The sequence below is a fragment of the Melospiza melodia genome, chromosome 11 (genome assembly GCF_035770615.1).
Source record: "Melospiza melodia melodia isolate bMelMel2 chromosome 11, bMelMel2.pri, whole genome shotgun sequence".
Classification (NCBI taxonomy): domain Eukaryota; kingdom Metazoa; phylum Chordata; class Aves; order Passeriformes; family Passerellidae; genus Melospiza; species Melospiza melodia.
The window spans coordinates 15,176,264-15,196,140 of NC_086204.1; the positions used below are offsets into that span (position 1 = coordinate 15,176,264).

At 36.5% G+C, this 19,877-nt stretch overlaps 1 protein-coding gene across 8 annotated transcripts in view; it reads left to right on the forward strand.

Moving 5' to 3' along the window:
- Positions 1-19,877, forward strand: part of EVI5 (ecotropic viral integration site 5) — a 70,856-nt gene that overhangs the window by 13,197 nt on the left and 37,782 nt on the right. For 5 of the 8 annotated variants that reach the window (XM_063165708.1, XM_063165707.1, XM_063165706.1 and 2 more), the window contains exons 3-13: positions 1,872-2,061; positions 5,048-5,272; positions 6,238-6,312; positions 6,992-7,117; positions 7,858-8,001; positions 9,020-9,109; positions 9,215-9,312; positions 10,699-10,759; positions 12,682-12,735; positions 15,027-15,059; positions 15,622-15,768. In XM_063165708.1, coding sequence (XP_063021778.1) covers positions 1,872-2,061; positions 5,048-5,272; positions 6,238-6,312; positions 6,992-7,117; positions 7,858-8,001; positions 9,020-9,109; positions 9,215-9,312; positions 10,699-10,759; positions 12,682-12,735; positions 15,027-15,059; positions 15,622-15,768 — 1,243 coding nt within the window. Of the gene's footprint in view, positions 1-178; positions 282-1,871; positions 2,062-5,047; positions 5,273-6,237; positions 6,313-6,991; positions 7,118-7,857; positions 8,002-9,019; positions 9,110-9,214; positions 9,313-10,698; positions 10,760-12,681; positions 12,736-15,026; positions 15,060-15,621; positions 15,769-19,877 lie in introns of those variants that run through there. The other 3 variants (XM_063165712.1, XM_063165713.1, XM_063165711.1) reach the window with 3 other exon arrangements.

A 19,877-nucleotide genomic window follows, 5' to 3' on the forward strand; every position in this document is an offset into this window, starting at 1 on the left:
TTTTGTCAGAAGGAGAATATGAATTAGGTAACAGTTAGAAAAGGGAAGAACTCAAATTGTTTCAAGCTATGTCTTGTAGCATTCTGTAATCTAATTATACTGAAAGTCCCCACAGAATAAAGAGGAAGCTCAGTCCAGAGTCCTGGTGGAACAGTTTGGCATTAGTAAATCATTTATAAAGTTTTAAATGAAAGAAAACAGTGACTAAACGTCACAGACCTTGCGACTTACTGTGAACAGAACTTCCTGTTTTCAAATCTAAGGACAATGAGTTTATCCAGGTAAGGTCTAATTACAGAAACTTGGTATAACTTTTACAGAAACCTGTGAAAACTGGAAGTGTCTCGTTAGAACTTTGTTTTTATAATCTTAATGTTTATTCTATGCTTTTTCCTCTGTGATTACTTTGAATTTGGTTTTGAGTCATTGTCTTGGATTGAGAGAATTTCAAACTAATTTTTCGTTATGGATCAGTATAGGCCAGGTTTCTAAACATTTGAAGTGGATTTTTAAAGTATTTTCTTTAAAACTAGATTTTATGCATTCCATTAATAAATGGAAAATTATTTGAATTTTTTTAATAAAATCCCAAATGAAAATTTTTCTTGAAAAGTTTTTTTCCTTTTTTTTACCATTTAACTCTTTTCCAAACAAAATACTGCTGCAGAAACTGTGCTATATATCTTAATGAGTCAAATTACTTTTTCCCTTGCTTTCATAAACACCAGTAGGTGAAAGCTGAGAACATGGAAAGCTAGTATAAATAATTTCATTGTAGCAGAGAGCTTAAATATTGTAGGTATTTCTGTATTATTAAATATTGTAGGTATTTCTGAGATTTCTGTACCATCTCAGATACAATATCCTTTGGGCTACCATTTGTTCAATATCTAAAACATAACCTGACCTTGCTGAAATGCTGGGGGAATAACTTTTGTACTAATTTTTGAAAAATTATTAAACCACATGGCTCTGATTTTGGAATTCTTAGAAGTTAAAGCACAAATGAAACTCATGGTATAGTGACACACTTCCAAGTTATTCTGAGTCCTTGCTCTTAACTAACACATGGTCCAAAAAATTTCCCCTGCTTATGGGGCTCGATATTAGTGGAGGATAAACAAAGCATTGCCTTCTTGCCAAGTCCATGGCCACAGCAAGCAGCTCACAGGGAGGTCTCCTCAGGAACTTGGCTGCCACTTGACACACCTTTGTTTGTACTTTGCTGCTGGGCAGCCCCAGAGCGTCTCACGTTTGGCACATTTATTAGCTCCACTAGTCACTTGTGTTGCCTGTCCTTGGGGTGCAGGTCTGGGATTTCTCCCGCGCCTTTATAAAACACTGTGTTGATTTGTGATCAGTTGTCAGCAAGCATCGGTTGTTTTAAAATTGCTTCAGAGGTTTTAATTGTTCTGTTTTTATTTATACTGTCAATTTTCAAAAAGTATAATCAGGTAGACTTATAGGAGGTTAATTTTTTGTCTTTTAAATGACTATTTTTTAAGTTCTGTGACATTTGATGTTATTATTGAGGATATTTAACTTCCTTAGATTTTCTTTGTCAGTCTGATGCATGACAGCTGTGGGTGACATTTTTATCTGTTTCTTAAAATGCTGCAGTGTGAACTGTTCTATCTGCAGATTTACTTGAGATCTCAAGAGAAAGGGGTAACATTGAACAGTTCTTTTCACATTTAGTCCAAATGAATGCTGGTGAAACCATTTCACTGAACGTCTGGGTGTGTTCTTTGTCAAGAAAATAATTAATAGTGCCATCCTTTGATTAGAAGAACTTGAATTTGGAAACAATTAATAGTGCCATCCTTTGATTAGAAGAACTTGAATTTGGTTTTTGTGTGCTTTCTTTGCAGACTCTTGGAAACAGATAGCAAATCCTTACGATCAGTAAATGGGTCAAGAAGAAATAGTGGATCTTCCCTTGTATCTAGTTCATCAGCTTCTAGCAATCTCAGCCATCTTGAAGAAGACTCGTGGATCCTGTGGGGGCGGATTGTGAATGAATGGGAAGATGTACGGAAAAAGAAAGAAAAGCAAGTTAAGGTAGTTGGAAACTGGTTTTTGGATTTATTTTTAATGTGATATAAGTGATACTGTTTTATATTTGTGATGGGCTTATTCTTTTAAAATTAATATGTAATACAAACTTCCAATTGAGTCTTTCTATCCCTAAGCCTTGATGCTTCCTTTGTAACCTTCCTATGTGCTGTCACCCAGCAAATGTCTTCTGCTGAAAACCAGATGCATTTACTGTATCTTGAATACTAAAGCTTTCAGTTTACCTCTGATGAGAGATTTCCATGAATACAGGGATGATTGACTTCATGTTTCCAAAAATGGAATTACTGAAGATCAGCAGAAGGGCATCTGATAGCTTGATGCTCTGATTCTGTATGTGTATGTTGTGCTGCCAGATACTGAGCAGCTCTCTTTAAAGCATTTTTAATAGGGGAGCTGATAAATCTTCTCCAGGGCTACAATGAGTTTAGATTTTGTGCTTGCCAAGTATGTTGACCCCAGAGATGACCTTAGGCAGACGAACACATAGTTTCTAAATTGTGGATGGATTGGATGAACTTTGTCCAGTGTGTCCAGTCTGGGTTAGTTGTGGTCATGTACAGAAGTGGGGTTCAATCACACTTTAAATTCAAACCAAAAAGCATTTAGTGCATTTGAACATATCCATGTTTCAGTGGCAGGAAGCAGAACAGAGTGGGATTTTTTTGTTAGCAGGCAAGCCTGTTCTGCTTTGGTTCTTTATTGGCTGTAGTCTGCAGTTTTATGTGCAGAATACAAATGTGTCAGGGTCTTTTGAACAGTTTGAAATGTGTGTCTATGAATAGGTTGTGGGAAGGCAGAACAATGGGCTAAAGTAAAGTATCTTTTGTATGGAGCAGTTGTGAAGAGAACATGACTTGAGAGAGGAAACAAGGGAAGAAAATGAACTAAAGATTTCCTGCTTGCATAGGGAAAGCAGTTTCTGGAGAGGTGTTCCAAAAGGCCGTGAAAAGAAGGCCACAGGAATCTGGCAAGAGAAAGTAAAAGTGAGGTGGTAATAAGATCTGGTCAGTTAGAATTTGTTTGAACATTTTCAAGTGTCACAAGTGTCACTTGTTTTTACAGCTGCCCAAGTACAATTTGAGGAGTATTTGACTAACTTTCAGGGAATATGTAATAATATTGCTGACTAATTTAGTGAAAACTAGCCATGGTTTCATTTGCTGTTAAATAATGCTCAGTATTTTTTTGTTGAAAGTGAACCTTAAATGTGAGTCTGTATTTATGATGGAATATCAGAGCATCCATATCTATTCCCTGATTGTGCCAATAGGTAAATAGGTAGCAGCATAGGTATCTTTTTGTCCTGGCTGTAAAACCTGGTCTTTGGTTATTAGAAATCTGGTAAGTTTTTGCATTTTAGGCATAAGTGTCTATACCTCCCTCCAAAGATGATGTGTTCCATCCTTTACATCTCTCAATTCACTTCAGAACTCGTTTCTTGTTTATGGAGCACTTCTGAAGGATGACTCAAGTCCTGCTGTTCAGTTCACATGGCATGGCCAGTAGATGTGTTTCCTGCTGTTCCTTTTAGGAAAGTTGGAGGGGTCAACTCTATTATTCTGTCAAGGAGGTACATTAACGAGGCATTAGCCAGAAGTTTCTTGCTTTATTAGTGCTCTTGAGGCTTTAGATGGCTGATGTACAATACAGTTGTGTTGTTGGCAAAGGATAGGTAGATACAGTTGTGTAAAGCTGATGTGTTAGGGTTCTTGTCTTGGATTGGCATTCTTTTAGGAAAAACACCTTGGTGTTATGTTGTAGACAGGAGAAATAGTTGGAGTGGCATTACTATGGTGGTTCTGAGGAAGGATGGATTGAGAGCTTAGGGATGTTCACAAATGGAGATCAGTGATGGAAAACTCCTGCAGCAGTTTGAAAAACAAAACTTGAAAGGAAGAGTCTCTTTGAAAGTTATCAGTGTTGCATGAATTGATTGTAACGTTGGAGAAGTAGGAGAAAAATGTGAAACAAACAGTAAGAAGAGGAAGCTTTACAGAATAGGAGGTTACTCTAGCTTCAGAATAAATAATAATGAAAGAAATTAGCCTTTAGGAGACTGAATACTTGATAAGAATTCTTAAAGTAAAAAAGTTATTAAGGTACAAAAAGGAAATAGTCTTGAAGAGACAATTTTCTAGGTCAGACTGATTCTAGGTGCAGAGCATACCACCAAGAGTCTGTTGAATACCTGAGTAATGCTTCTTTTTCAGTTTTCAGATCAAGCAGCAAGACTTCTTGTCCTTGTGATTTCTTAAAGGACAAGTAACAGGTTCTTAGCTGTACTCATCTGGGCATGTTTGAATTGTATAATACCTAGCAGAATTTTTTTCAAAAGCTAAAGTAAATTTAGTTAATTCAGTAGGTGTAAACTTAATGTTTTCTTGGTGCAGTGTCTGAAACTGCATTTAAATGCTTTCTTAAAAGATAACTTGGAAATCCTGGCACACCAGAGAAATTGGACATAAGCTGTCAAGTTTGCTAAATGATAGCTGTACTGTGCAATTTTTTTGTTGCAGTTGACTGTGCTACGGTTAGTTCTACTTTTTGTCATTTGCCTATCTTGGAAGTAATTTTTAGTCATGATTTCTTAGGTCTCAATGACTGCAAATATTATTAAAGGTGTTATCTACAGTAATCTTTCATGAAATATAGACATCACTGTATTAAGTTTTGTTTAATGGAAGTTCTGGTATAAAATTATTTGAATATTCTGTTTTTCACATAGTTTGCCATGGGTAAGGAACTATTTTCAGTAGCTAATTTAGCCACTAAAAATGATTCAGAGACTGTTTACTTTTGTGAATTTAATAATCTCACTAAATTTGATGTTATAAACTGTATGAGGAGCTTTTGCCATGATGTAAAGTTTTTTTTGAAATTGTGAGGAACTTGATTTCAAGCTGTTTTTTCTCTAGGTTTATTTTTTGTAATATCTTCAGGAAGTATGAATTGTCTTTTTGTGCCTTAGGAGCTGGTTCGAAAAGGGATACCTCATCACTTCAGAGCAATTGTTTGGCAACTTTTATGCAGTGCTCAAAGCATGCCAATTAAGGATCAGTATTCAGAGCTTTTAAAAATGACATCTCCTTGTGAAAAATTAATAAGAAGGGACATTGCTAGAACATACCCTGAGCATGATTTTTTCAAAGAAAAAGATAGCCTTGGGCAGGAGGTCTTGTTCAACGTAATGAAGGTGAGTTGGTATTTCAGCCCTTGAGAATGTATTAGCAAGAGCATGCACCAGCTTGGATTGCCTTGTATATAGAGAGCTTGCACCAGTTTCATGTTGTTATGAGTTTTTTTTTAAACCATAGACACTGAGATAGTTCAACAAATCCCATTTTAGTTCCGATGGCATTCCTGTAAGTTTTTTTATATCTCACAAGGTAAAACCAAGTTGGCATTAAAACAAAGCCACATGCTGACTGCTGATTGTGCAATGGAATGAAGTGTGCCGTAAATTAAAGTGAACAGCGTTGCCCGAGACAAGAACATTGGCAATCAGAGCTAGTATTCAGTGTGCAGGTATTTCTGAAGTGCACATGGCAGGCACAAGCTAATGTGCAGTTGTTTCAGTGCCCAAACATAAAATGAAAATGCCAATGTAGCATTGTTTGCATCACTTACTCTTCACTAGAGGTTAAACTTTGAAGGTCAGACTTTTCCACAGAACATGGTTTCAATGGAGAAGTTGGCAGGTTTCCAAACCATAGTAGTTTCCATAACTCTAAAACAAAGATGCCACCTGCATGGAGATCACCACATTTCATCCATCTGTAAATAAAACTGCAGCACATATTTTTTTCTGAAGACAACTTGTTTCATTGTCTAGTCTGTATCCTATAAAAGTAGTACTTTGTGAGATTTGTATGCCAGTGGTCTCTTTTATCTTTTACCAAATTCCTGCAGTTGAAAACTGCCTGTGTTTTTGATAGGTATGCCTTAGTTTAGCTTTGTATATATGTGCTCAGAGAGCAGAGTTTGTGGCAGCAGGTAGAAACTAGAATGTCTGACTAAAATTTCTGGATAGGATGTCTGCCCTTGTTGGATTTGGGGAGAGGAAGAATAAGTTATTAACAAGATAGCAGGATTAAGCCATGATTACTTTTTATTGATAATGAGGTTTTAATTGCTGATAGTTTTAACTTTATTTTCCAGGCTTACTCTTTGGTGGATCGTGAGGTTGGATACTGTCAAGGAAGCGCTTTTATAGTTGGATTACTGCTTATGCAGGTAAAATATTTAAAAATATGTGAACCTTTTAAATCCATGCTAGAATGCATAATATATTGTGGTGGTTTATTGGGAATTCTTGCAATGCTTTTCCTTCATAATTTTGTTACATTGGAGCTGTCAAGGGCAGCTGTTTAGTCTGGAAATAAAATGAGATTTACTTTGTGTCATTCTATTTGCCAAGATACTTGTATTGGAGTGGGAGAATGTATTTGTTTTTCAGAGCTGAGGTAGGATTGCAGGCTTGCAAGCTATTTTGGTGAGTAATATTTCAAAAATAAATGAACTTTTTGTTTCTCTTCTATTACATGGAATCTCCTCAGAGTTCAAATGAAACTACACAGTTGACTTGATTATCTTAAAGCTTCCTTTGTATTATTGGTTTTTGGTTTATGACAAAGTACGCTATATAGTAAGAAACTTACAGACCTCCATTTCAGTTGAGAAATTATTTGCTAGAATTTAATATATACAAAAGTTAATTGGAATAATTGGCTGTAAATCCCTTAAACAAAACAAAAACCTCAAAACAAACAAACCAACAACCAAGAAAAAAGCTCTGCTATGTGCACACGCACACAGACACAAAACCCCAACCCTAAATCCTCCCAGGCATTTACTCTGATATATCATTATGCTTGTCCAGGGTTTTTACTGTGCTTTTTTGTTTTTGATATAGATGCCAGAAGAAGAGGCATTCTGTGTGTTTGTTAAATTAATGCAAGATTACAGACTACGAGAACTCTTTAAACCAAGCATGGCTGAACTGGGCCTTTGTATGTACCAGTTTGAATGCATGATACAGGTACATACAAAATTATCAAACTTGCTCTTCAGTAACTATTAATAAGGAACTTGGGAGTTACAGCTCAAGAGCAGGCATGTCTGTTGGCTAACAGGCTGCACTCTTGACAATAGCTAGTTTCAGAACTTCACAAGTAAATGCATGTGACTGAGCATTTTTTTTTAACCTTTGGCAGGCAGTGACTGGCTTTAAACACTGAAGCATGAGGATTTGTATTGCTGCAGTTTAAGCAGATGGATGTTTAATTCTGTTTGGATTGAAGACTCTGAAAATCAAAGTCTTCATAGTCAAGTTATAGTATCTTAAAAGATGAAGATTGGGAGATACCCTCTTATCTAGGATTGAAATTGTTTTCAGATTTGGAATGCAGGTTCTTCCTGGTGAGGCTGATGGAGAAAAAGAGGTTTCTGTTTTGTGATCTGGTTTCTAACATAGTGGTCAAGGGTGAGATATCACATAGCCTTAGAGTTTTCAGCTCTTTTTAGTAGCCCATTCTAGTTATTACTCAGGGATTTACAAGCTTGACTTCCCCTTAGGATCAGGAAGTGTTTTTGTTATCTGCTTTGCAGGGTAGACATGCATGGTTCTTGATAATGATGAGTCATGTGTTTCCTAGTCCTGTTGCTAGTACTAAGTATCAATTACTTTCTTGTATTCAAAATTTGTCAAAAACACATCTGCACTAAAACTACAAGCAGAAGCTTAACATACTTGTGTATTTTATTCCTCTTCTTTTCCAGGAACATCTTCCAGAGCTTTATGTGCACTTTCAGTCTCAAAGTTTTCACACTTCTATGTATGCATCATCATGGTTTTTAACTATATTCCTTACAACTTTTCCACTACCAATTGCAACGAGAATATTTGATATCTTTATGTCTGAGGTAACTACTAAATGTAGCCATATGTTATATTTCAAGAGTAGCTGTTGAAAGCAGTTATTTAGGTAGTGGTATAAATCCCATCATGATGGACAAATCTCATAGTCTTGCTTTTTATTTCTTATGCTGATCAGATTATTTTAAGGGAAGGTGTCTGTGTGTGCAGTTTGTCCAGGAAGAGTAGCCAAGTCACTGAATGTTGATATTGTGTGTAGCTTTGTGCTCTAAGTTAAGTGGTCCCAAATATGTTTTTTCTGGATGCAGTGCATTAGCATTGCATGCAGCAGGGATATCCATTCCTCAGTATTATGGTGAGTTTGCAGTGGAAACTAATGCTGCTTTCAGGCCAAAGTTGGAGTTCATGGTGGATATGCAAGCCAAGAAGGGGGAGTGTTAGTTCTTTTTATTGTTCACATGATGTTAGGTGTCAAAGAAATTTAGGGAAAGAAATCAGTGTCGTTATCACAAGGACACCTATGCTGTGTTTAGGATTAGAACTTTGCACAATTGTAACTAATAACAAATCATAGTTTATGCTTGCCCTGCAGTCAGCTTTGAGAAAGCAGTAAGTCAAAGGTGGATCCTTTCACCTTGTCCCCAGGAAAGTCCAAGATGGGGTATATAGCGAGACTTTCCTTTTTTTTTTCCCAGTAGTTTAACTGCATTGTACTGTGTCTGAAATTAAAATAGCTTTTGTGACAAGTACTGGGGATGTTTCTACTAGATATACTTAAAATGGTAGATAGGGCTGACCTAGAGAATTCCTGTCACTTGAGATTTTGCCTCATCACTAACTTCTCTGAGGGAGATGTCTGGCATCAGGACAAATAGCCCGCTTGCTTGTCCTTGGAATAAAAAAAAGAAATGCAGAAGCAATTTGGTGAGAGATTTTTTCAGTAGCCCTTTTACTTGTGCTTAGGTGGGTGAGATTTCCAGTGTTTGTTAGTAAATAGTAGAAAAGCTCTGTGCTGTTGACAATGGCATGAATAATTGTTGAATATTTTTTGACTTCTCTTTTCAGGGTTTAGAGATAGTATTTAGAGTAGGTTTAGCATTACTTCAGATGAACCAGGCAGAATTACTGCAACTTGACATGGAAGGAATGTTACAGGTAAGCTATGATTATAATAATTTTAAGAGATATCTGAAATGTGCAGTGTGTGTATTTCCTTGCAGCTGTTAATTATATGTAATCTTGTGCTCTGATTGCTTTTAGCACTTTCAAAAGGTCATTCCACATCAGTTTGACAGTGGTCCAGACAAATTAATCCAAGCATCTTACCAAGTCAAATACAATGCAAAAAAGATGAAAAAGTAGGTATTACATTTTGAGAACATACATTATACTGTTACTGTTTGTTTACCCTTAAGAATTGCTATTCAGCGTTTCATTTTAAATTTTCCGTCTTTACATTTTTAGGGGATTTTATACTATATAAACAGTTAAAACTGCAGTTCTGTCTGAAAAAAAATGATTCTACAGTAGTATTTGCTATTTTTTTTAAATGTAATAAAGCTACAGCTCATTTACAAAAATAACTAAAAAAGCATTTGAAGAAAACTGTGAGTTATAGGGAATTACAGCCCTTCTGTAAAAAGGAACTGAATAGGAAGGTTGGGTAGGGGGTGGTTTTCTCCTCTGGTGGGAGGGGAGATTGTTTTTGTTTTGTTTAGGGTAAAGGAGGTGAAACTTTTGTGATGTGGCCTAAATTCTGAAGATTTTAGTTCTCAGAAATTGGAAGAATAATCATGATACTAAAGAGTGCATTTCTAATCAAAATTAGTGCTGTTGAAAATATAAATTGAGAAAACTTTGTAGTAACATTAACAGTAAAACAACTTTCATGTGGGGTTTGAAGTCTTGAGAATACCACTCCTTGTTGTTGTTGTTAAGGCTATTTGCATGTCTCTTCTGCCTTTGGTAAATTCTGTTTTGATTAGCAAGCTGCAGATAGTGTAGCTTGCCAGGGTTGAGTTTGTTGGGTCACTCATTGGTTGTTAAGTATCCTGTGTTCATTGTTGCACTGCTGGCTGTGTCCAGGGTCTTCCAAACTGAATTTGTCAATCTTTTTCTTTTATTTTTCTGTCAGCAGCCTATGATCAGTAGGATGAGCAGTCTTCTCTAAAAAAGGAGTAACAACAAAGCTTTCAGGAAAAATATTTTCTTTGCAAACCAGTCCATGTATATGCAGTTGAAAATCCACCATTCCAAGTCTGAACTTCCTGATCTGCTTTCTGTAGAGGCATTGTTATCTCAGCTTGTGGGTTTTTCTTGCTGCCTTTTTCATTTGATTTGCTGGGGAAAGGCTAAAATTGGTTTATCTTTAAGGTATTTTTCTCAGATTTCTTTACATCTTTGTCTTTCAGGCTTTCCAAGCTCTGATTACTTTTGGCTGAATCTGTTGAATTGATGACTGTATTGCATAAAGGGGTTATTGCAGAGTAGCTCCAAATTGCTGCCACTGTAATGTATCCAGGCAAGCTCCTGCACTTCAGAATGCTGGTTCAGTGTGTTCATATCTACTGAAATCATATCTACTGTGTTAAATTTAAGGTCCAGTCTAAGCATTTACAGGAGTGCATTTGAGAGGAAATATCAATAATCTGTATCTCTGTTCTACTGTTATTTGTTAGGTATTACACCAACAAGTCAATTATCCACAATGTTTCTGATCATAATTTACTATTTCTAATTTTTAGGCTAGAAAAAGAGTACACTACAATAAAGACAAAAGAAATGGAAGAACAAGTTGAAATTAAAGTAAGGAGCCCTCAACAAATTTATTTATGAATAAGTTTAATTCCTAGATGGGGGGATTGCATGTTTGATCTCTGCATGTAGCAGGACATAATCAAGACCCCCAAATTCTTTCAGCATTTATATTTGGGATGTCTTTTCATAAAGGACACTTACAGTGAAATTATTGAGACTTCTGGTGGACATTAAAAAAATCCATGGGGACTTTCTGTACTTATTTTTTTAGTATTTCCTGCTCACAGAAGCTTAATAATAGATGCCCTCATTTGTCAGAGGTTCCAGATATGCTGGTTTAGATGTAGGTGCTGCACACAGGAGGTTTGTATGACACATGTTAAGACAGACTTCATGGAGTCCACTTGACTGGTTTGTCTGTAAGATCTTGATTTTTCTTATGCATTGGACCCAAATTGTGGCATCTTCTCTCTGCAGTCACTTTTTCTTTTGGAGCTTTTGCAGTTAATACAAACTGGGGGGAAAAAGCCAAGCTGCCAGTGGAGTTTATTTTTCCCTTTTTATTAACTGACCTACTTCCTGTATGTACCTAATCACTGCATCTTATTGCTTTTGTGACATAAATAGGCTTCTGATGCCTTTTTTTCCTATTTCACTTTTTTTTTTCACAGCATGTTGTTTGATCTGGATTTTCTTCCTTGTGGTTTTAGCCAGTTCTGTGAGAAAAGACAGTGGGAGAAATGCTGTGCAAGTGTATTATATACAAGTTTGGTGGGGGAGTTAGGTACAGCCTTCCTTCTTCCTGTTCACTGCTTGTCATTTTGCCTTTCAATGTCAGTTTTTGAGGCATCAGTTCTTCAGAAAAATGGCTGTGAGATGCACCTGGGAGCCCAAAGGTATTAGGAGCCTTTTCAGGCAGTTTATTGCACCAGGCAGTGAGGCAGTTAGCAGCAGCAATACCTGCTGTAACAGCAGCTGAAATCAGATTTGCAGGGCTCAAATGACAGCTCTCTGCAGAACAGAGTAAAACCATGTGAAAGACAACTGTAACTTTAGATTCTAGTATATTAACTCTCTTCAAATCCTTTCTTGCTTCTTGCCACCATTCCCTCCCCAAAAAAGGAGAAAGCAAAAACCCTTCCCAAAACAAAAAGCATGAAGCCCACCCCAAGAAAAAGCAACCAAAATTTTGTGGAAAAACCCCCAACCAAACAATGCAGAGCTACCTGTTTCTAGGCCCTACTTTGGGACATATGTAAATAATTTCTGACTTAGCAGAGCTTCTTAGCAGAAGAGACTGTTTTAGGGGAGATAGAACTGTATTTTGAGTTTGCCTTTTAGCCTGGCAGAGTAAAGCATATGCTGAACTGATATCTAATCCCCTCTTCTGAGGGGTATGGATCTTTTGTGTCTGAATGCTGACTGCTAAAATTTTACTGCCAAAATTAAAGGAAGTGCACTTGTAAAATATAGGGTTGTGTACAATTCTTGCTGACTTCTGGGATGTTTGAGGTAATTCTCAGTATAGCCATACTATAGATTTATAGATTAATATAAATTCTTATGAAGGAAACCTTGTAGCTGCCTCATTAGGCTGTCCTGCTGCAGGGAGTGCACTGTCATGTCCCTTAACCATGAAGACTTTGATCCTGTTTATGAATGGGAGGCTGTCCAGTCTGGTGTGGGTTAAGCCCCATGGTTCCCCTGCAGACATACAGCTTTCAGCAAATGCAACATAAAAGCTTTCACATAACATGAGATGTGTTCTTGTTGTTGCTGTATCAAGCTGTTTAAACTCATATTTTGAGCTAGTGCATAATATGAAAGGATGTTAAGAAGGTCAGAAATTATTTTTGTAATTATACTGATTTTCATGGATGTGATGAGATAAAAATATTGGTAGTTTGCTTTGCTTTTTGACTTTCAATTCATAACTTGAGAAATGGATTTGTGAACTGTTTACCTTCCAGAGGTTACGAACTGAAAACAGACTCCTGAAACAGCGCATTGAAACACTAGAAAAAGTAAGTATGCTGGAGATTAGATTTAATCTCTGTTAATTTACACTTTATTGATGGCAACTTCATTATATGAAATGGGAATCTCAGAGTTATAGTTTACTGTTTTCTTGATAATCTCTGGTGTTTACTAGCAGTGCTTAGCCAAATAACATGGCTATCACTGAGCAATTAAGGTCAGTGCTTTAAATATGTAAGGCTATGTCTGCTTCTTAGTGATTATAAAATCAAACATTTTGACATACTCAGCTTGTGTTGTACTGTTTTCTTTCTGAATTAGAAGCATATGTTCAAAGTCCAGAAGACTCCATGAAATAGTGGACTGGTTGTTTGGAAAAAGGTCATTGTGAGGGAGTCCTCAGTTTTGAAAATCTGAAGTTGCTTGGTGTTTTTATGTAGGAGCAAAATGACAGACCTACCAATGACCAGAGGGATGTTGCAGCACTCATACTGAGAACAGGAACACTGCCATTCATTCCTTCTTTGAGGTTTTGTGGCAGGTCTGGGTACCTGATGGGGAAATATCCAAAGACTTATTTCTCTTATATTTAGTCTGGAGTAGAGTTTTGTTAGGTTTTTTTGTAACTGACTGAAACTTCAAAAGTAGGCATGAGGAGTGCTATGGATATGTGTCCAACTGTTCTCCAGTGGCCTCTGCTGTACCCTGGTATCACACTTGTGTGGCAGATTGCATCTGAGCTGCTCTGCTCAGGAATGAGAGCATTCCTGCCCTTCTTAAGCCAGCAGGGACCATCTTTGAACAAATGGGATTGAATGCTCTTATGAGTTGCAAACAGTTGTTCATGTTTCACAGGGAAGAAAATGGTCATGTTTCTATTGAGAGTGACATAATTGAAAGATGTCACACTAAGGATGTTATACCCCAATGCAATTTCTGGAAAAGAAGTTGGTCTATGTCAAATTCTAATTGACTGGTTTCAGAATTTAGTTTGGAAAAGATGCATAATGATGGCACATTGTGAAAGTTGTGACCAACAATAAATTTGATGAACATTTTTGTTTCTAGCATTGGAGATTTATGAAATGGATGGAAAAGAGTAGGCTCTATTTAAGAAGCTTGAAGCTGTAGTGAATCATTTCAATGACCTTGGTAAATATGTAATAGTTAATACCCTTGTTTTATACTTAACTTGTAGAGGTTTGAAATCTTTTCTTTTTTTAATTTTAAAGTCCAGGATGAACTGCTGCACGCTAGTGCTTTTGCAAATTCTGTGCTTAGAATTTCAGAATTCACCTTCAGATTATCCCAATCTCATTGGAATCAAAACAATTCAGAACTGGAAAATATTATTTATTAACAAGAATTCCTGAAGATCATTATCACAGCATTTGAAAAACATCATAAAGTGTGAAAAATACATTAAATTTTTCTGTTGGAAACTTACTTTTAAAATATTTTTCCTTTATTCAAACCCATCTGATTTAGTCGTGATTTCCTTAGTGTACCTTAACTTCTAAGAAATAGCTCTTATCTAGTAGTTTGAACTTCAGTTTTAATAAAAGCTTCAAAGACAAAGAAGGCTTGTGAATAGATGTATTTCTCTGTTGTAGAATGTTCAAAAAAATTGATTGGTTTCAGGGATGATAAAGTAGAAATAAATGCAATTGCAGGGCAGTAGGGCTTGTCAGTGTGCAAAAATGAGTAATTTTTTTGCAAAAGTTTGGCAAGAAAAGAGAATTTATGAACTGCAGAATGAGTCAGTGCAAGAGTTCAGTAAAACAGAACATTAGCTGTCAGTTGACATTTCCTACTTGTCTGTCAGTTTGCACCGTTTAACTGTCCTGCTTCATCTTAGTGGAAACTGTAGTTCTGCATGAGTGCCTTGGTGCTTAGTGGAGTTCCCTCTGTGCTCAAATGATGCCTTTGTTTCATGTTGTGGGGGGACTGTAGGTGGTGTGCTGCATCTATCTGTTCGATCTATCAGATAATGCTTTTGTAACTTTCATTAATTCAGGAGCAAGCCACTCAAATAAAAAGAACCAGTCTCCTGTGGGTGAATTTTAAGTGTTACAGAAATCTGGCTTTGAAACCTTTCTGTATCACACATGGACTGTGTTAAATCTGTTGCAGAAAAGGCTGCTTCCTGAGATCTTTGGACTGAGTTGCCTTCATTTATATGAAGAGTTGTTAATTTTGCAATAAGAGTTTGCACAAAAAATGGGTAGAATTTGGGCATTTTCTTTCTATCAACTCTTGGTCTTTTTTGACACTATTATCAGCCCCTTGTGTTTTGGTTTCCCTTTTCCTCATTCCTGTCTGAATTTTTCCTTTGTAGGAAAGTGCTTCCTTGGCAGATAGATTGATACAGGTATAGTCTTTTAGTCTTTTACTGTATGACTCTCTTTCTACTCATAAAAAAACCCAACTGCTTTAATGCATGCATGTTTGCATGCTGTATTCTACCCCTGCTTTGCTGATTTGGAATAAATACAGAGCTAATACATCTTGCTAGAAACTTGTTTAATTTTGTTTACTAAAAATATATAAACCAAATACCTGCACGTTATGGTAATTTTCCTAACCTATTGTAATTTTTTGTACAAATTCCTGTGGCAAATGGATTCTATGACACTGTATTAACAATGAAATTGAATATTGTGAGCCTAAATCTGTGCATGTACATCTGAGTAATAATGCATGAAAGGAATTTTATTGAATGCAAGTACAAAACTGTGCTTGCTAAATGGATGCTGAACTTTGTAATAAAGTACTAAAGCAGCTGTTTAGTACTACTTGTCCTAAAATTTCTACCAATTGTACTCTGTGCTGTTTGCAAAACCAATCTGATGAAATAAGCAGCTAAGCATCACAAAGGCAGTTTTCCTTGGATTTGTCATCAAGTGCTTAAAAAAAATAAATTATGTCCTAAGGGACAAGTGACAAGGGCCCAGGAGGCTGAGGAAAACTACCTCATAAAACGGGAGCTGGCCACCATCAAACAGCAGAGTGATGAGGCCAATACTAAACTGGAGCAAGCTGAGAATACCATCAGGGAGCTCCAGCAGCAGCAGCAATGGGTAAGGAGCCTGGCAGCACATCATCTCATTTTTTCCCCTCACACGTGTTTTTTTTTCCTCATCGTTATATGACATGGTCTCTGTGCTGTCTTTGTAAACCCCTGTTCACTGTGATTTGCATTCTTAAAAGGACACAAATTGGATTAAATGAAATTTTGCTCTGTTCTACTGATAGATGAGATTCATAACCCTGGATAGGTGTAAGTTGAGTTGATTAAAAAAACTAAACACATACCCACAATGAAACACACCAAACAAAAAACCCTACAAACCAACTCCAAACCTTTCCACCACAAAAGAAATACTAACAAAAACCACACATACAACCTCTGATAGCTCTTAAATGCTGAGAATCTAGTCATTGCAAGTTGTGTCACTCTGAGTACTCAGATTTGAGGATTGATTCACGGTGCCCTTACCTAGTGTATAATTTAAGTCAGTTTCTTTCATGTTAATGTTTCTTCTGTGTACTCATATTTGGTTTTTTTCTGAGTATGCTAAAATTTACTGCTTGCTGAGGTAGAAGAGTATTATCCCTGATTTTGCCACTACAAAACTTGATTAAAAAGTGTGGGTTTATGGGCATATGGAGCCGGAAAATAAATTTTAGTAACCTTTTGTAGTGCTGTATTTGTGTGCACTCTGTGTTCTAGGTAGTAAAATGTTCAAGACTTCTGACTGTTGCTGTAACACTGAAGTTACTTTCCCTAAGACACTTAAAATGCTCAGTATCTTCTCTTTGGTGGGACAGGGGGAAGCATTTTAGCATCTTCACTTGCTGAATAAACTGTGCACTACTAGTGTTGATGTGAATGTCTTCATATTGTTTTAAGTAAGTGGTATCCAAGTACTTGTCTGGAGTCTTGGGAATTTTAGGTGTATGGAATACGACTAACTAGAACTAAGTATATTGCAGCTCCTTACCAGGTTTCTTGTAATCTTTCAAGTGAAATACAATGAGAGGTGTTTATAGACTTTTGCATATCCAGCTGTTTTATGCAGCTGTATTATCTGATTACTATAGTACACATGCCTTTGGAATGTATTTTTTAGAGGCATACATGTTAATGACTTGTATGCAATGAAAAGTTATTAGAAGAATACTAAGATACTGTATTTATTTATTTGTTAATTGTTGGGAATATGACTTTTAAAGCTACTGCCTTTATGCTGAGGACCTTACTGAGTAACAATGATGGGGTGGCCTGACAGGTTGCCTGGATATGGGAACTGATCCTGAGCAAACCTTGGATAACTGTGGATTGCAAATTTGGCTTGGTTGGAACTGTGGGTGCAGACAGCTGGATAAGTACTGCAGGAGTGGAGAGTAAATGAAATTATGAGCACACTTCTTTCTTTCTGTGCTTGCAGCATGTTTTCCTCCACTTAAACGTGAACATGGTTGTAGGAAATTGTCTGTGTGTGTGGAACTGAGACTATAAATCCATATTGTTATAGACAGATTTGTGCCTAATAATAACAACAATAATAATTGTGCTGGCTTATTTTGAAGTGCAAGGAATAGCACTGTGGCTTTGAGACCCATCAGAATTAGACAATGTGGTGAAAGAGTTAAAACGGTTTAAGTGAGGAGCGTTTGCGAGCTGCTGCTGCGTCAGTAGGACGCGTAATGAAACAGGATTTTAACTGTTTCCAAGCATGGGAGTGGGGGCAGCAAATGTGAGCGGCTGTGTGCGTTTCGGGCGCCACCTGGTGGGAATGCGTGGATTTATTTGGGATTTTGGCATTTTACTGTATATGCTGGTTAATTTTTTTGCCACTTGCTAGTGCCAGTAACTTTGTTCTTGGCAATACTCCTTTTCAGTATTGTCTTGTGAGTATCTGCTTTAATGTTTTCTTCTCTAATTATTTCAGCTTTGGTTTTAGTTAGCAAAAATGATTGCACTGTAAAGCTGTAAATCACTGCATAGTTTCTGTGCTTGTTTAAAGATACAGCATCTATTGTATATGTTTTATCATCTACATCTTTTTCAGTCTTGAATTGTCTGCTTCAGCATGATAAAAAGCTATAATGTTTGGATATGAATCTCTGAATAGAAATGTAAGGAAAGAACTGCCTAAAGGTACTTGCAACAGCCTCTTCTGAACAGCACTGTGGGATTAAAAAAACCCACTGTTTTGTAGGTGGCAAAAAATTATCAAAACAATGGTATTTCTAGGAAGGTTAACATAGCCTTTGTAAAAAGGTTATTCATTTGTCTTTGAGTATTGTCAGGGGTTTATGCCCTCTGTTCTGTGAGACTGGATAGCATAGGTTGGATGGCTTAAGGATAAGTGTTGAAAATACTTACTGGATTTGTGTCTGAAGAAATTCTCCCCTGCAGCACTTCTGAATCCAGAGGTGGGTAGAGGAGTATTCTTTTGACTGAAGCCCAACACCAGAAGCCCAGATTACATACAAGTTCTTTTTTTCCTGTGCTCAACTATTTATAGTGAGTTTTTAGTTGAACCAGAAAGACTTCATTATGGAGTCTGCTTAAAGAAGTAATAATTATACTAACGAATGATACTGAACCTCTCTTTGGCTTGTCTGTCTTTAAATGTGGGAGCTTGCCAAAGTCATGGTGTGTTACCAAGTGATTAAGAGGGAGGTGGCTTCTTCCTTATACTGCTGGTAAATCGAGAACTGCATAGAGCAAGTTTTGCCTGACTTGAACAAAATACAGTTTTCTTTTGAGGCATGCTAAGAGCAATGGTGTTTGAGGAGTTAGTTAGTTAGTTAGCCTGTTGTAACTTACTCCTGATAATGATGTTCTGAAGGTTTTATTCTCTGTTCTTTTCCCTCTTGTGTTTCTAAATGAAAGGGGTAGCTTCTTGCTGGATGTAAACACCTCCGGAATGCAAATCTTGTCTTTCCTTGTGACACTGTAATTGTCTATGATTACTCAGTTCATCAGTCTGAATGCTTTAAAATGGAATCTGATAAACTGGAGGCTAATCAAGCTAAAATTAGTTCACATCTTATTTTTAAATAGGCTCTTCAGCTATATTATGTGAAGATAGAATTTTAATTGACTAAGCATTCAGATGGAAGCATATGCATTTTGCAAGGTAATTTGTAGTGATGTATTTGGTTGTTGTTACAGCAACTTCATAATGCATAGTTTCTTTTCAGGAACTCATGCTAAAATGACTGATAATAATTAAGAACATAGTAAGTGACCTTGGGAATATGTGCTTGTAAATGAGTGTTGCAACTTTATGAAAGGCTTGACTTTATTTTACAGTATACTTTCCTAATACTGTGTTCTGATTTGCAACAAAAAGGCAGAAAATAAGAATACTGTATTTAGGGAAGTACTACAGTTAGTGCTCAAATGTATAAACAAAGTTAGCTGGGAGCTGCTGAGTCATCTGTTAAGTGCTCTTCAGTATAGTGTACTGGAGAAACATTGTGTAATTACATCTGTCATCAGCCAAAATAGTATTTGGTATGGTTATGTTTAAGAAAAGTTGGGTGGAAATCAGTCTAGTTGTATGAAGCCCAGCAAGGACTTCTTTCTTTTAGAATTAAATGGCTGTGGAACGACAGTTTTAGTCCTTTATGTTACTTGTGTCTCTTCAACACAGGCAAGAAAGTCTTACTGTGGTTAAAATGTTTGGTACCTGAAAGTCTGTATTTGCATTTTGGCTTTTGTCAGAAATTCTAGGGCTTAAGGCAAATATTTAAAAGCAGATCTTTTTCCTGCAGTCAATTTAAAAGTAGTTTTCAAATGTTGTTTTAAATATAAACTTGTGTTACTTTTATATACTAAATTATTGAAAATGTGCTTTGTTTTACTAAGTAACAAAATGCACAGCTTCTGATTTGTGAATCTTGATTTCTTCAGTCTGTTTTGATCTTGGCTGGGGTTTTTGTATATCAAGACTTGACTCAGAGTTTGTTGTGGCTAAGTAAATAAGTACTCTTAACGTATTCTTTAGGCAGGCAAAATCTTAAGACAGATTTAAAGAAGTCATGGCTTGTGCTTGAAACTGGATTAATAATGTTTCTTACATTCTCCATTACTAATTATTTGATAAACATCAATTAGATTTTTATAGAATACACTTACGTTATTGCAAAATCAGCATGTATTCAGTTCTTC